Genomic DNA, 16,177 nt, shown 5'->3' on the forward strand with positions numbered 1-16,177 from the left:
GGATTATTTCTTGCCATTCTCTTCTGGCTTGGAGTGTTTCCATTGAGAAGTCAGCTGTTAGCCTTATTGGGGCCCCCTTGTATGTTACTTCCTTCTTCTCCCTTGCTGCCTTTAAGATTCTCTCTTTGTCTTGAAATTTTGCCATTTTAATTATGATGTGTCTTGAGGTGGGCCTCCTTGGGTTCCTCTTGATTGGGACTCTCTGTGTTTCCTGTATTTGTGTGACTTTTTGTCTCATCAAATTAGGGAAGTTTTCCATCATCACTTGTTCAACTAGGTTTTCTAGCCCTTGTTCTTCTTCTTCTCCTTCTGGTATCCCTATTATACGGATATTATTACGTTTCCTATTGTCTTGCATTTCTCTTAATCCCTCTTCATTCTTTCTGAGCCTCTTTTCCCTTTCTTGCTCTTTCTGGGTGTTTTCTTCTATTTTGTCCTCTAGCTCGCTGATCCGATCTTCTGCTTCATCGATCCTGCTTTTCATTCCTTCTACTGTGTTCTTCATTTCAGAGATTGTATTCTTCATTTCCTCTTGGCCCTTGTTGAGAGTTTCTATTTCCTTTTTTATGCTGATGTAGTTTTCATTGAGTTCATTGTAGCTTCCCTGTAGTTTCTCGTAGCTCATTGTGAGCTCATTGAGCTTCCTGACAATCACTGCTTTGAATTCAATATCTGATAGTTGAATTGCCTCTGTTTCATTTAGCATTCTTTTTGAGGCTTCCTTCTTTCCTCTCATTTGGGGAGTATTTCTTTGTCTTCCCATTGTTTGTGAGACTCTTCTTGTTCACCTCAGCTTCTTATATTGATCTGTTCTGGCTCCCTGGGTTTATGATGTGAACTTCTTTAGTAGAGTAGCAGTGAGTTTCAGTGGTGCTGTTTCCTTGACCCCCCAAGCTCGCTGGTCTTGGGCTGTTGTTTAAGTTGGCTTTATGTTTGCCTTTGGGTTCTGGTTGTTGTTGAGTCTTTCTTTGATGGTTTCTTCCCGCCAGCTGGTTAAATGTGGGTCACTCTGTCCACCACCTTCTATATTTTGTTGTGCTGGTGAGGGCAGGTTGTGTTGAGGCTGGTTCTTCTGTGTGTACAAGGTTTAAAGAAATCTTGTTCAGTTGTGTGTATTGGGTACTGTCTCTACTGTTTAGTTGTATTTCCAGATAAGCCCTGGATTGAGGTTTGTGTGGTTACTACTCCCTCCTTCACCTTCTTCTGCTGTTATCTGTTAGTGGTTCCTTAGTTGTTGGGTTTCCTCTTCCAGTGGGTATCCTGGTGTTCACCTCCTCCACCTATTCTTTTTTGTCATCAGATGGAGGGGAGGGCAAAATGGTTTAAGACAGCAACCGAGAATTCTATGCTATTTACAGTCGTAGCAAGTAGGGAAGATATAGGAGATCCTTTCACTATGTATAGTGTTAACCGTGGTCTTCCACCCAGCTAGCTGATTTTTAGAAAGGATGGAAAGAAGATAAGACTCTTGTTGGGGGAGGAAGGATTGTGAGTTGGATCTATAAAGCAGAAAGGTTGTGGGCGGTCAGATTCTGGGGTAAGGTGAGAGTAAAGGGTATTAAATAGGTGTAGTGTGTGAGAGAATAGAGTTAACCACTACAGTAATAGAGTTCAGGAAACTTTGAAATGGGCTACGATCTGGGGGGGGTGGGTGTTGTGAAGTAATTACACTTGCATGGAACAGCAGTTATTTACAATAATATTATGGCAACATTCATATGGCAGAGTCTATGAAATCTAGGTAATAAGGATATGAAGTACCGAACATTGAGTAGTATGCTTATAGGACACAGGTGAGTTAATGGACAGTAGATTAGTAATACGGTATAGAAAGAGATATCAGGGGAAAGCTGTCAGGTCATACAATAAAACCAGCCTAGCAAAGCAGGCTATACAAAAATAAGAGGGATATAAAAATATTGTTTAAAAAAAAAAAGGATGTAGGAACACTGGAAAAATAATAATAATACAAATTTGCAATAACTTGCAGGTTCTTTGTAATAGCAGAGTGACATTTATCTCACTGTCCCAGCTTTTGTGATGCCCCTTCTTTGGGTTCAACTTTGGTCTTTTCACCGTTCCAGGATTTTGTCTCACTTGTAGGTATTTAGGAAAAAATTTAAAAAAGAAAAAAAAAATAGAAAAGGCAGACGAAGGCAGGAAGAAGAGATAAAATTGGAGGACAGGAAGGAGGAAGGAATAAAACAAGAAATCAGGTAAGAGAGGAAAAAGAAATCAAAAGAGAATAAAAACAATAAAACTTAAAAAATTAAAAATTGTTAAAAAAATAGAATCAAATTAAAAAGTCTCTTGATTTCAAAGTGGCCAAACCGGTTTTTCTGCTCTTGCTGTCTGAGGCAGTCTGAAGGATGACTTGTTTGGCTTTTCTTCCTAGGCCCGTGGGGTTCGCACTGGCTCCGCGGCCCGTCCGCCGCCCGGCGCGACCCTCGCTCCCCGCGCTCCGGTGAGCGGGCGCGGCCCGTCTGCGCCAGCACGGCCGTCTGCCGCACGCCGGTGCCCCCGCAGGCGGGCGGGTGCAGCCTGTCCGCAGCCTGCGCGCTCACAGCTGGGGAGCAAACAGGCCAGAGCCACTGATCACTTCAGGAGAATTCCCCAAACAGTGTCTGTGTCCATTCACTCCTTCCTCTTGGGAAATTCCTCCCAATCGAGCCCGCCGCTCTCCAATGGCCCGGTTTCTCTCACCGCCAAAGCTCCAGCCAGAACGGTGACCCTGGGAGTCCGGGTCCGCAGCGCGACTCGGCTCTGGCGTTCACCGCCTCCAAAGCTGCATGCCACCCGGTGTGCCCGCCAGCACCTGGACTCCTCCCAGAGCCACCCAGACCTTGCTCGGCTGGGGAGGGAGCAGCCGACCTGGCTCTCTCCCACTAACCCTACGGCAAACCCAGCCGGGGCCCCCGGGCCTGGGGCTGCAGCCCCGGTACCACACGCCTGTCCTGGGAGCCTACCTTGATGCAGCGATCTGTTCTTTGTTCTTTCGGTTCTGCCACAATCCTTGGTCCTCCGTTCTCAAAAATGCTGAAATATGTTGGTTGCTTGCCTTTCCACTCCAAAGATCGGTCAGGACTCTCTCCCCTGAGTAGAGGAAAGCCAAATCTGCTCCTTCCTACTCCGACGCCATCTTAGATCCAGTATTCTTAAAGTATAATCCCAGCAGTGGATTTGCTGGGTCAAAAGGCAGTTCCATTTTTAGTTTTCTGAGGAAATTCCATACTGTTTTCTACAGTGGCTGCACTAGTCTGCATTCCCACCAACAGTGCACTACGGTTCCCTTTTCTCTACAACCTCTCCAGCACTTGTTTGTTGATTTGTTAATGATGGCCATTCTGACTGGTATGAAGTGGTATCTCATTGTGGTTTTAATTTGCATCTCTTTGATGGCTAGTGATGCTTACCATCCTTTCATATCTAGTAAGAGAAGCTTAATTCTAAGTTTCTGTGTCTACCTTACTCCCTTTTCTGCCCAACCTTTCTTCCTCAACCTTTCCTTCCCAGTGATTTCATCAGAAGAGAACAACATTCACACCTTCCCCCAAAATTCCAAGCCCTTCACTTTCATTGTCTTTACATTACTTGGAACATTTAAAGTACCATAAAAGGCATTAGCTGTGCTGTGTGCTGCAAATGGAGTCAAGAAAGAACATGGACTGAGGTTAACAGTTTCTTTTTTTTAATCCTCACCCAAGTTTATTAATTTTAGAGAGAAAGGGAGACAGGAAAACATTTATGTAAGAAATATTGGTTGGTTACCTCCTGTATGCATCCAAGTCAGGGATCACACCCACAACCGAGTTGTGTGCCCTGACTGAGAATCTAACCCACAACTTTTTGGTGAATGAGAAGATGCCCCAACCAAGCAACCAGCCAAGGTGGAGCTAACAGTTTTAATAACGCTCTTCCTGCTTTATTTTCAAAAGCATTTGGGAACAGTAACGTTTATGAATATTTAGCTAAGCTTGTGCATGAAATACTCTACTGCTTCCAGATGGAGTCTTAGTGAAGAGGCTGTGTTGCTGCCCACCTGGAAATGAGTTGATGGTGGGTTGCAGTGGCTGTGCCTACAATCTCTGCCATGTCTGACAGCCAGGACACCTCTATCACATCCTTACAACTTATTCCACCCCATCAACCAGCAGATAAATGCAACTCCTATGCTTTCCCACACAGGGAAAGCAAATTGGGCTTCATGCTAAAGAGGTAGACAAATTCACAATGAACCACCATCAAGTCTTGTGGGGTAATGGTAAAGGGATGATAGCCTTAACCAGGGGCTACTTCCCTGACAGCATTACTGGGGGCTTCCTCCTTTGAATATTGGGGCTGCTGGTGACTGTGTTGAGGGAAGGAAGCCCAGGACCTGTGGCTCTTAGATCTATTGTCTGGGCCCACTCTTCTACAAGAACCTGTGTCTATAAGATCAAGCCCTGGTCCCTCTGTGCTTCCACCTCCCCCTCAAGGGGGAAGCTGGTATGGGCCAGGCAGCTGGGGTGCAGGAGAAGGCCACAGCTGTCCCAGCAGAGGTACACAGAGGAACTCTGGGAACAGGCAGCACTTGTGTCCCAAACCAGGTGACCAGTCACTAAATAGTGTGTGGGCCATTGTGCTCAAGGCCTGGAGTGGAATGCCCCTGCTTCTTCCAGGTTACCCAGGAAGAGCCAGGCACTGAGGCTGGGGCACTGGGGGTGGTGTCCTGGGAGCAAAGCCAGCTTTGCCTTTGGATTCTCCCTCCTAACACCTTTCCCCAGGATTTACCTGCTTTGCTGGAGTAGCAGCTCATCTCTCTCTGCTCTCTCCCATGCCGGAGCAGAGCCTGGAAGTAAAGACAAGGTGGCTTGTGTGAGTTGTGCACTGTGGCACTGTGTGTGTAGTGTGAGGCCAGGAAAGAGGGTCATAGAAAATACTTGTCCTGAGTAGTTCTAGGTATGGGGTCCATTTGAAGTATTCCCCAGTGAAACATTGTGGTATGGAATGCAGTGTCCCCAGAGCCTCTTAGAGCAGTTTCACACAGAGCACCAGGACAACCATAGCTATTCCCATGTTGAGTGTGTCCTTGGAAGCTTGTCCCATACACAGTCTTCTTCGAGTACAGATTGAGCCCAGAACCACCTGATAGCCTGCAAAGAACACACTCACTATGGTTTGACTTCAGTAATACATAAAACAAACTCACAACTGGATGATCCTTCGTGTGAACACTGTTTCTGACCTTCGGCTCCTATACTACCAACTCCCCTATTATAAGATGGAGTGTTGAAGTTACTACTGTGGGGGTTCCTGTGAATAAGGAGATCCAAGCAGCTGACCCCTCTGACCTTATGGCAACCTAGCTCTGTGGCTGACCCAGATGTTATGCAATAGGTTGAAGCAGAGCTTGAGTTGACCACAGACTTTCTAGTTCAGGATTCTTATCTGAAATCCAGGTGGTGCTGAAGCCAACATAAATTGGGCCAGTTCAGACAAATCCTGGCCCAGGCATACTCTAAATATTGAATTCAAACAATAACCCCAACAGAATGGCTTTAGTGTAGGCAGTTTTACAGTACCTTTCTCAAAGGCTCCTTCAGCATTATCAATCCATTTAGCTCCATCTATTCTGAGAACTAGGTAGAAAAGGCATGGTCTTCTCCTCCCTTATTTTCTTTCTGGAGAAACTGAGACCTAGAGAACTTAAGTGACTTGTCCAAGGCAGAATGGGGCCTCAGCTGCCTCTCCTGAGCGTGTGCCACTCTAGGACCTGCCTGACCACCTCTCCCTTGACATGTAAAGGGAGAATCAGGACACGGACAAATCTTTTTCCAGCTTGGAACACCATATCAGGCTTGGTAACTTCTAATGTTGCACAATAAGCCTATGATCTCAGCTGCCCCCATGGCAGGAATGCTACCAGTAGACTAAGTAATTATAAGGAGCCTGCATGCCCTAATGCTTCGTCTATGTGGCAGCCCTTGACCAGAGCATGGCCCATTCTGCATGCCAGTGGGGCAGTACCTTTAACTCCCTTACAATTCCTTATCACTCTCACACATGTGAAATCCTTCCTATACTGCGGCAGGAGAGGGTATGATGGCCCTGCGACCTTCCAAGAGAAGGTAGTGGCAAATGCATTAGTCTTTGCCTCCCAGCTCAGCCTCTCAATAGAGGCAGCTGCCAATGCAGGAGCGAACAGTCGGTGCAAACAGCCTAGAATGCCATTCACTTCCAATGTCAAAGAGGGTGTCAAAAATGTCCCTGATCTTTTTTCCTATCTCTTTTGGGCAGCGTAAAAGAAACTTGGATCTAGGAAATGTTTTACATCTGCTACACACAATGGGAAATGTACCCCTAAGTGACAAGTAGTGATTCTGACAAGTGATGAGTCTTTCAGCTGCTCCTTCCCAATGGCTACAGAGACATGACATGACTGAAAGCAAACAACCCCTGTGCATTAGCTCCAGCTGCAATAAGAAAATACCATAGATAGGGAGCTTCAGCAGCAACCTTTACTTATCACAGTTCCAGAAGTTGAAGTATAAGACAAAGATGCCAATAAGGTAGGTTTTATTCAGATCTCTTCTTTTGGCTTGTAAGAGCCCACCATCTTGCAGTGTGCTGACATGGACCTCTTCTTTGTTCTTACAAGGTGAAAAATGGAGTAAGTTCTATGAGTCACTTCTCATAAAGGCACTAATCCCATTATGAGGAGGACCCCCTTCATCTAAACCTAAGCACCTCTCAAAAGCTCTACCTCCAAATACCATCACATTGAAGACAGAGCTTTGACATGAATTGGTGGGGGGCACATTCAGTCCATAGCACCCTTGTAGAGATCAGGCTGGCTAAAGAATGTCAAGATCCTCTTGTAGGTATAAGAACTCATGTAGCCCCTTTATTTTAACTTGCTATCAGAGACTGGAGGTTTCCTTTTCCTTCATCCAGCAATGGTTCGTTACCTTAAGACTGATATATTAAAGGCACACAATGGCTTATGGTAGAGTGATCCAAGCCCCCTTCCCATGTGGACAGCTGGAAAGATATCCTTCTTGGTGCTTGACCACAGAGTACATCACTTAATCTCTTTTCCTCCAGGGAGTAAACTCTCCCCCAAAAAGGGCTATGGTAGGAGAGAAGGAAGCTGTGTGCAAACTAAATGGGCACCTTGCCCTTATTTTCATCTCTGAGGTGATCTGAGGCATGACTACAGTCTAGAAAGTGGCTAGCCCCTAGGCCAACTGTTGTGGGCCTGGTGAGACTGTGGCTGCCCTTAGTGTCAATAAATGACCCAGCAGGCTTCAGCCACATAGAGGGCCTGGGCACAGACACTTGGAAAAGCAGAAGCCAATAACTTCTACAACTGTGGCAGGGAACTGAGGTGTGAAGGAGAGGCTCAGGGGAGCAGGTCACACACATGGAGCACAACTCCAGCAAATGAACCCTTCACTCAAGAGCTTAGCATCAGTCAGCTGAGTCAATATTACTTCTAGGTTAAAAAAAATCAGTCATAAGTTCAGAAACATTTATTAAGCAATGAAGCTGTTATTATATTAGGTCAAAGCACCTCACAGTTGGAATGTTATTCTCTGCAGATTTCCCCAATGTCACTATAGGGGAGGTGCAGGGCTTGATGATCAAGGCCAAGGCCTCAGAATTCTTGTAGCTTAAGACAGGACAGCTTCTTACTAGAATGCAAACCATACTGGAAATATTTCTTGGCAGAAGAAGGGTATTCTAACTTGAGCAGACTCTGCAGCCTGTCTGCCTACAGTAGAACAGTTGTGTGTGAGGCAGGGCAGGGTATATGGAGACAGCGGTCTCCTGCTACGGCCTTGTTGCTGTTACATACTAGCATACTAGGGATTATAAATTGCATCTGTATCACCACTTGAAAGAAACAGGTCATGTTCAACTAACAATTATAAAAAGAACTTCACAAGAAAGGAAAGTAAATATTAATTCTGAACTCTAAGGGACTCGAGCCATGAAGGTCTCAAAGGTCTCATAGGTTTGTCTCCCCAACTCAAGGCTTGGTAAGAGAGCACTGCTAGTTCAGCTGCTTTTCTGGGTCAGACTGCTCTGCAGGTAAGGAACAGATGATTTGGTCTGGTGGATCTTCAGCAGGGTCCTGGGAAGTCTGTGGACCTGAAGATCCCTGGGCTCCTCCCTCAAGAGCTAGTGCCTGCTGAGAAAAAGGGAAACAAGGTGAAGTCCTTTGTTAGAGGTTACTGGGACTGATTTACAACAGTGGGAGAACCCCTTAGTTTAAGTTAGCAAGGTACTGAAAAGTACCACTTTGGAACACAAACTTGCAAGATGCTGGCAGAAAGGTGGAGCTGGAGAAATTGGATTTTCCCCCACTTCTCTGTCCAAACAGAATTCTGACTTAAAGACTAGCAGAAGCAGGCCTCTTGGGCTCTCCTAAACTTATCTTAATGCCTAAAGATACTGGGTCCTGTGTCTGGCCCTCCCCATCCCAGCTTCTCTGAGAGCCATGGCTAGCCAAGGCCTTAAAAGGTCTCTCCATACTCCTACCCTTGAACCTTGCCATTGCTCTGCTTGGACTAAGGCTTCCATGTTAAGCCTCATCAGCAGTTACCTGGCCCACTTGAACACTATGACATGAAAAGTAACAACTCTGAGCTGTAGAGGAAAGGGGAGGGAGGAACAAACATAAAAATGGTGTTACAAAGAATGAACTGTGAGAGCTTTTTCTGATGGAAAAAGAGAGACTTGGACTGGTTTTAAGATGATGCAAGATTTTGACAAGTGGAATGCAGCAGGGTAGAAAAGAAGATAGGAAAAAACAAAAGGAGCAAGGCTGGACTATGGGTAGAGCTGGAGATGTCTGGAAATCTGGGCAGAGGGAGAGCCCAGAAGGTAGTAGAGATGATCCAGGGCAGAGTTTGGAAGTCTCTGAAGTCTTACAGACAGGGAAGAACACACTCAGTCAGTCCTTCCCTTGGCAGCTCCACTGTATTCTCCCAACTGCTCACCCTTCCAGGGTACTCCCTTCTCCATTTCCCTGGGATATGTTCTCAGCTTTGTCTTAGCTCTGCCTCTCTGGGCCCATCCTGAGGGTAAGCATCTTGAGAGGAGGCTTGGGGAAGGGTCTCACCAGAATCTGGCTTGGTAAATGAACCCCAGAATCCACTGATCACCTGATCTCTTTGTGTGGGTAGTCCCTCTAATTGATCAACTTTCTAGACATCTGGCAGCCCAGTTGCTCAGGGTGTGCATGTGAAATTAAATATACCTCTAGCCACTTAAAATATCCCAACTCTTTCATGTTACCTTAGCTTGGTGGGGTTTTTGTTTCTTAAATTTTAAAAGCGGTAAGGCTCAGTGAAGAATTTTTAAGCCAGAATCAAAACACCTTTTGCTGACTTCTGGCTGAGATGGAAGCATAGGTAGATACACTTTGCCCCCTCGCACAACCAAAAGAAGAACAACAACAAATTTAAAAACAAAAAATAAACAGAACGAACAGAAAATCGAACTGTATGGAAGTCCAACAACCAAGGAGTTAAAGAAGAAACATTCATTCAGACAGGTAGGAGGGGTAGAGATGGGCAGTTGGGCAGAGAGGACTCACAGCAAGGTGGTGGCTGGCAGGCCAAGTGAGGCAGCAGCTGGTAGAGTGGGCAGTCCCACATTTGGATGCAGACAAACTCAGAGGAACAACTGGGGAATAAGACAGACCACGTAACCCAGGGTTCTAGCATGGGGAAATAAAGCCTCAAAACCTCAGACTGTAAAATCCTGTGGGGGTTGTGGTGGCAGAAGAAACTCCCAGCTTCACAGGAGAGTTCACTGGAGAGATCCATAGGCTCCTAGAACATGCACAAAACCACCCACCCTGGGAATCAGCACCAGAAGGATCCAATTTTCTTGTGGGTAGCAACGGAAGTGACTGAAAGTTAGCTGAGAGCTGAACAAGTGGCAATGTTCCCTCTTGGACCCCTCCCCCACATACAGCAACATGGGTTGCCCTGCATTGGCAAATACTTAAGCCTCCAGCCCTTACTACGTAACAGGCACACCAAGACAAAAAAAACAACAACAACAACAAAAAAAACTATGGCCTGAATGAAAGAAAAGATCAAAGCTCTAGAAAAAAATTGAACTAAGTAATGAAGAGATAGCCAACGTATCAGATGCAGAGTTCAAAACACTGATAATCAGGATGCTCACAGAACTGGTTGAATATGGTTGCAAAATAGAGGAAGAAGTGAAGGCTATGAAAAGTGAAATAAAGGAAAATGTACAGGAAACCAATAGTGATGGGAAGGAAACCAAGACTCAAATCAACAGTTTGGATCAGAAGGAAGAAATAAACATTCAACAAGAACAGAATGAAAAAACAAGAATTTAAAAAAAAATGAGGAGAGGCTCAGGAACCTCTGGGACAACTTTAAACGTTCCAACATTCATATCATAGGAGTGCCAGAAGGAGAAAGGAAGAATAAGAAATCAAAAACTTACTTCAAAAAATATGAAGGAGAACTTCCCCAATCTGGCAAAGGAAACAGACTTCCAGGAAGTCCAGGAAGCTCAGAGAGTCCCAAAGAATTTGGACCCAAGGAAGCACACACCAAAGCACATCATAACTACATTACCCAAGAGTAAAGATAAGGAGAGAATCTTAAAAGCAATGAGAGAAAAGGAGACAGTTATCTACAAAGGAGTTCCCATAAGACTATCAGTTGATTTCTCAAAAGAAACCTTGCAGGCAAGCAGGGGCTGGAAAGGAATATGCAAAGCCATGAAAGGCAAGTACCTACATCCAAGATTGCTCTAACCAGCAAAGCTCTCATTTAGAATGGAAGGGCAGATAAAGTGCTTCTCAGATAAGGTCAAGTTAAAGGAGTTCATCATCACCAAGGACTTCTTATATGGAATGTTAAAGGGACTTATCTAAGAAAAAGTAGATCAAAACTATGAACAGTAAAATTACAACAAACTCCCAACTATCAACAACCAAACCTTAAAACAAAAACAAAAACAAATGAAGCAAACAACTAGAACAGGAACAGAATCACAGACATGGAGATCACATGGGGGGGAGAATCAGGGGGAAAGGTATAGGGAATAAGAAGCATAAATGGTAGATACAAAATAGGGGGAGGTTAAGAACAGCATAGGAAATGTAAAACCAAAGAACTTATATGTGTGACCCACAGATTTGAACTATGGGGGAGAATGTAGGTGGGAGTTGGTATGCAGGGCAGAGGGGAATAAAGGGGAGAGAATGAGACAACTGTAATAGCATAGTCATTAAAGTATATTTAAAAACACCCTTTGTTAAGTGCTATTCATCAGATTGAGTCTGTGGTCCTCAAGGGGCTTCTGGGTGTGTACCTGTGACCAAAGCCTGTTATGTGACTGCCATGTAGACCACCACTGCCCTGGAGACACGGCATTGTAGGTAGTCCCCAAGGAAGGGTATACCCTATCAAATACAGGGCACCCCACAGATGTATACAAGCACACTCAACAGGAGGACTCTTGGTTTATTTTCAGTATGAGAAAACAGATGCACACCTAGGTCCTGGATTGCAGCAGAAATAAAAATCCATAAATTCATAAAGGTGTCTGGGCTGAGGCAATAGGCTCAGCACAATGGCATGGCCCACTTTGCACAAATAACACATTTTTCTGAGAAATTTTTAAGTCAGAATGCATTTACTATCCATAAGGACTGCTCACTTTTCCATGGAAGCCTGAGAATCTTTTTGCTCAGCAATGAATGCTACCACCATGTGTGAGCAACTGCCTTCAAACTTACTGAGCTTTGAAGTCTGGATTTCATACAGAGCATAAGCCCATGATGTGTGCCTTATGGGGAGGATCCCAGACTCTGTGCAGAACCCCTGACCTCAGTTGGAGAGCAGAGAAGGGGCTGGTATACCTGGGGCAAGGTGGCTTGGTCGTCCTGTTTGCCGTGAGGCCAAACTTTCACTTGGATATTGAGGTGATTCTGTGGATCTGATGACTGTTGCCCAAGTTGGATGTAATCCTGTGGGATCTCTCGGGTGATTGAATCTGAGTCATAAGTTGTGGGAGACTGAGAAAAGCTGGCAGAAGAAATTGTATTACCATTTAGGCTATGTGCCAACTGCAGCGGAGTTTGTTCCTTCTGGTTCTCATGAACAAAACCGTAAGAGAAAATACATATTTCAATGACATGAATCTCTAAATGATGGCCCAGGAAAAATTGTTTTGTTCATTGGTAAGTGCTTAAGGCAATTTTTTTTTTTTTGGTGGCTAAATCAGGATTCACTTTTGTGTGCTTTTACTTTAGCCTGAATAAGTCTCAATTTGCTAAAGTGAAGCAAATCCTCTTTCTGGCATTTGAGACCAAAGACATTATCACTGAGCTGCAAATGTGTTCATGTAGTCATATTGTCTCCCAGCACTAAGACCTGTGTTCTTGACTCTTCAGGTATCCAATGGCAATCTAGCAACTGTATCGCACCCACTCCCTTCATATAGATTGTCAATGCCAGGCAGACCCCTTCACCTAATCTACTGTGATCACCAGATCTCAGTGAAGTGGGACAAGAAAACTGGGAGCCCAGAAGTTATTCAGCTGTGGGCACTCAAGAATTCTCTTAGATACCTTGTGCAATGAGACTGGACTCCAGTGGATGAAGTTAAACAAATTCAAGATCTGTATGCTAATTCCCTAGATGGGAGGCTTCCTTGTCTAGTCCTCCTGCGTCATGAAGACTCCTCTGTCCCATCAATACATGTTTGGCTATGCACCATCCATGTAGAGGCAGGGGGTCCTGTGGCCATAGGGTAAGATATATGGAAGCACACTGCTTTTGATGAGGGAACATTTGGTGCCCTGTAGGCAAGCCACCCATGGTTTCGACCATGAGAGGGTAACAGTGACCTTAGCCCTTACCACCATTCCATGCACTTCTTACCTTTGACTTTCATCTTCCTGGCCCCCAAGGTTTTTAAATAACTGGAGATGAACATCAGTAGACTGGGCCTGCATGAACAAAAGAGAGTCACTACAGAGGGAGGGGCCCAGAGAGGCCAGCTTGGTTTGTCAAGGATGCTTGCAGCCTCTGGTTTTCTACAATGATATTACACTGCTGGGGCTGCTGCTCCTGCAGCAGCTGCAGATATTGTTCTTGCTCCTGTAGGTACTGCTGCATTAAAAGGAAAGAGATCGAAATATTTCAGGGTCTACAAGAGCCTCTAAGAAATTGATGGACAACTCTCCATTTTCCCAAAGCAGAAGAAAGCAGTAGTCCTACCTCTTTGGGCACAGAAGTCTGAGTGACTGTCTCCTGGTTTGGCAAGGCATTAACTGCAATCATGTTACTGGCTATGAGAAGCTGTAATCTAGCAAATGTGTACATGAATTGTGTGTATGTGTGTCCAGGTCTTGATAGGCAGGATTTTTTATCTCCTCAGACACATGAATTGAAGCCAACTGAATAGTCATTACACCCTCAGGAGATCTGCCTGAACCTACATTACATTTTCATGAAAATGAAATCCCCTTTCAGATACACAGTGAAAACAGGTTTTCCATACCTGGTTGAAGGTATCGCAAGGCACCTGAAGCTCCTCAGGAAATTTCAAAGAGTGAGAAAAACATAAAGCATCAAAACATTTGGTCTCATTGGGATCTATAAGGGACTTCTCCATTTGCTCGGTACGCTGCTTCTTGGGACATGGTTCCAAAGATTGGGGATCACAAGTGTCAGTGGTTAGCTGCATCTGTAAGGACAGAGTATCACAAAGTATTCAGGAGTCACATCATTCCTTACAGCATAAGACATTCTGGGAATGCAGCAAGACTGCTCACAGGCAAGCCCAAACAGAAGCCTTGTCTATATGAGCCACATCTGCCACTCTCAGAGATGGGCTAAGTCCATCTTCACTCCTGCAGTCAAGAAAAAAAGTGAAAAGTCGTAAGTCCCTGTTGAAGAGCACTCCAGATGTCCTGTGCTGCCTCAGGGCAGCAGTTGTCCCTATTAGCAGTCCCTATTGACTCTTTTCCCTTTCTCCTGTCCCTTATGCTACTTACATAGAACCAGTCTCTTACCTTGAACTTGGAATCCTTCAGTGTGTTAAGCTGCTCCTTCATCATTTCCATGGCATCTTTCTGGTTTCTGATGTCAGCCTGAAGTATTTTAGTCTTCTCTTCCAGCTGCTTCTTAAACAACTTCATCAGTTCCTTCTCACGTTTGTTGATGTATGCTGCAACTGGCGATAGTAGTCGTAAAGACTGCAGGGAGAAATCACTTATAGGGAAACTAGGTTCTCCAAATACTACCATATTGTTTTATTTCCATGTTTTGAAATACTGAAAATGAGAACAATGGCATTCAAATCCTGATTTCATTCATTCTAGAAAGTTTAAAGATATGGTTAGAGAATCCAGGAATTCTAGATCAGAACTGGATAATGGGGATCATTTAGTTTTTTTTTTTTTTCCATAAGCATAAAGCTCTGAAATTGGCCCAGAGAAGTGAAATGATATTTCCAGAGTCCTTAGGTGAAAAGTCAGAGTACCACGGGTAAGATCACAAAGAAAGCATGTGGGAAACACCCATTGAATGCCCATTAACAATGTGGTAAGAAGCAAGTGAATGCTCCACTGCAACTTATTTTGCCCCAGGCACTTGTCTAAGCATTGCACAAAAATTCACAGATCTGACATTCACAACCCCATAAAAGTAGGTAACTTTATAGACATTACACACAGGTGTAGTACTTGGAAGAATACTCTCCTCTTAGAATCTAATTTTAAGTTGAGTAACAGTCTCATATCTGGAAATGAAAAACAGACAGGTTTATAAAAGTAGAGTGCATGTTCGGGGACAAAACAATACTTCAGGTTGACTGGAATAGAAGGAATGAGATAAGTGGACAAAGAGCTTTGTGTAGACCATACAAGTTTAGGAGGCTGAAAAACTTGGATTTTATTCATCAGCCACTTGTGCTGCTGCCAAAAAGAGTGTTTTAAAACATAGACCTGAAGATTAAAAGGTATAAACTTCTAGTTATAAAATAAATAATACATGGGGATATAATATATAGCACAAGTAATCTACTCATAATATAATAATTTTCCACAATGAAATATGGTTACTAGATTGATGATTGTGATCACTTTATATGACATGTAAATTTTGAATCACTACATTGTACACCTGAAACAAATGTAATATTGTATATCAACTATAATTTCAAAAAGGAAAACCAAGGTTTGAGTTTGAGGGGCAAAAACAAAAACAAAAACAAAAAACAGGCCTTACTAGGGAACTGACATGCTCAGACCTATATTGTAGAAAGTGCCTTCTGATGGCACTGTGGAAGATGAACTGTGAGGAGACAGTAAGCTTGGAGTCAGAGAAACAAATTAGAGGGATGTAGAGGTAATTCTAGGTAAATATAAGAGGGGCCTGAAACAGACCAGAAGCAGGAGACATAGAAAGGAATGGACACATTTGAGAAATTAAGAAAGTGGAAAGGACTTCTCAATTGACTGGCTGAGGAGGACAGAAAAGAGGTGAAATTCTTGAAAAGGAACTATCAAAGCTGTCAAAAAGACCTGGAAACAATTGTTGTTTGCCTTGATCTGTGCTATACACTGTGTATAAACAAGATTAGAACCAGAAACCCAATCCACAATGTTAATATTAATGATGAGAAAAAAAGTACATATTCTGGTCATGATGGTGGTATGGGTAAATATGATACTCCAGTCCTCCCCCAACCACATCAAAATCACAACTGCAAAACAACCATCATTCAAAACTGCCTAAAATGTGGGTGAAAAGGAGTCCTACAACTAAGAATATAAAGAAGCCACATCAAAACTGGTAGGAAGGGCAGAGGCACAGAACAGGTGGGTCCCACACCCACATGCAGTAGTTAAAAACTGGGAGGAATATTTTGGCTGTGGAAGTCCCCCCATGAGGTGGAGGGGGCCCCAGCCCTACACCAGGTCCCTCAGGCCAGGGTTCCAGTGTGTAAAAAAAAAAGTCCTCATAACTGTACCTGTAAAAACCAGCAGGAATTGTGGCTGAGGGAGATGGAATGTTGCTGGAGTCATGGGAAGTTCCTCTTAAAGGGCCCATGCACAGACTTACTCAGACTCAGATATTCTGAGCTCCAGTACTGGGGCAGCAGTTCAAAATGTACCAGGGGCATACAG

The 16,177-nt window shown here is 44.1% G+C and overlaps 1 protein-coding gene across 1 annotated transcript in view; it reads right to left on the reverse strand.

The window, feature by feature from the left end:
- Window positions 1-7,496: 7,496 nt before the first annotated feature.
- LOC114505158 (vacuolar ATPase assembly integral membrane protein VMA21) overlaps window positions 7,497-16,177 on the reverse strand; it is a 226,465-nt gene continuing 217,784 nt past the window's right edge. Inside the window, exons 13-17 of the mRNA XM_036017005.1 lie at window positions 14,060-14,242; window positions 13,546-13,731; window positions 12,924-12,991; window positions 11,903-12,065; window positions 7,497-8,172 (exon numbers count right to left, since the gene is read on the reverse strand). Of these exons, the coding sequence (XP_035872898.1) occupies window positions 8,164-8,172; window positions 11,903-12,065; window positions 12,924-12,991; window positions 13,546-13,731; window positions 14,060-14,242 (609 nt within the window). The 3' untranslated portion in view covers window positions 7,497-8,163. The remainder of the gene's footprint in view (window positions 8,173-11,902; window positions 12,066-12,923; window positions 12,992-13,545; window positions 13,732-14,059; window positions 14,243-16,177) is intronic.

Source organism: Phyllostomus discolor, chromosome X (assembly GCF_004126475.2).
Source record: "Phyllostomus discolor isolate MPI-MPIP mPhyDis1 chromosome X, mPhyDis1.pri.v3, whole genome shotgun sequence".
Classification (NCBI taxonomy): domain Eukaryota; kingdom Metazoa; phylum Chordata; class Mammalia; order Chiroptera; family Phyllostomidae; genus Phyllostomus; species Phyllostomus discolor.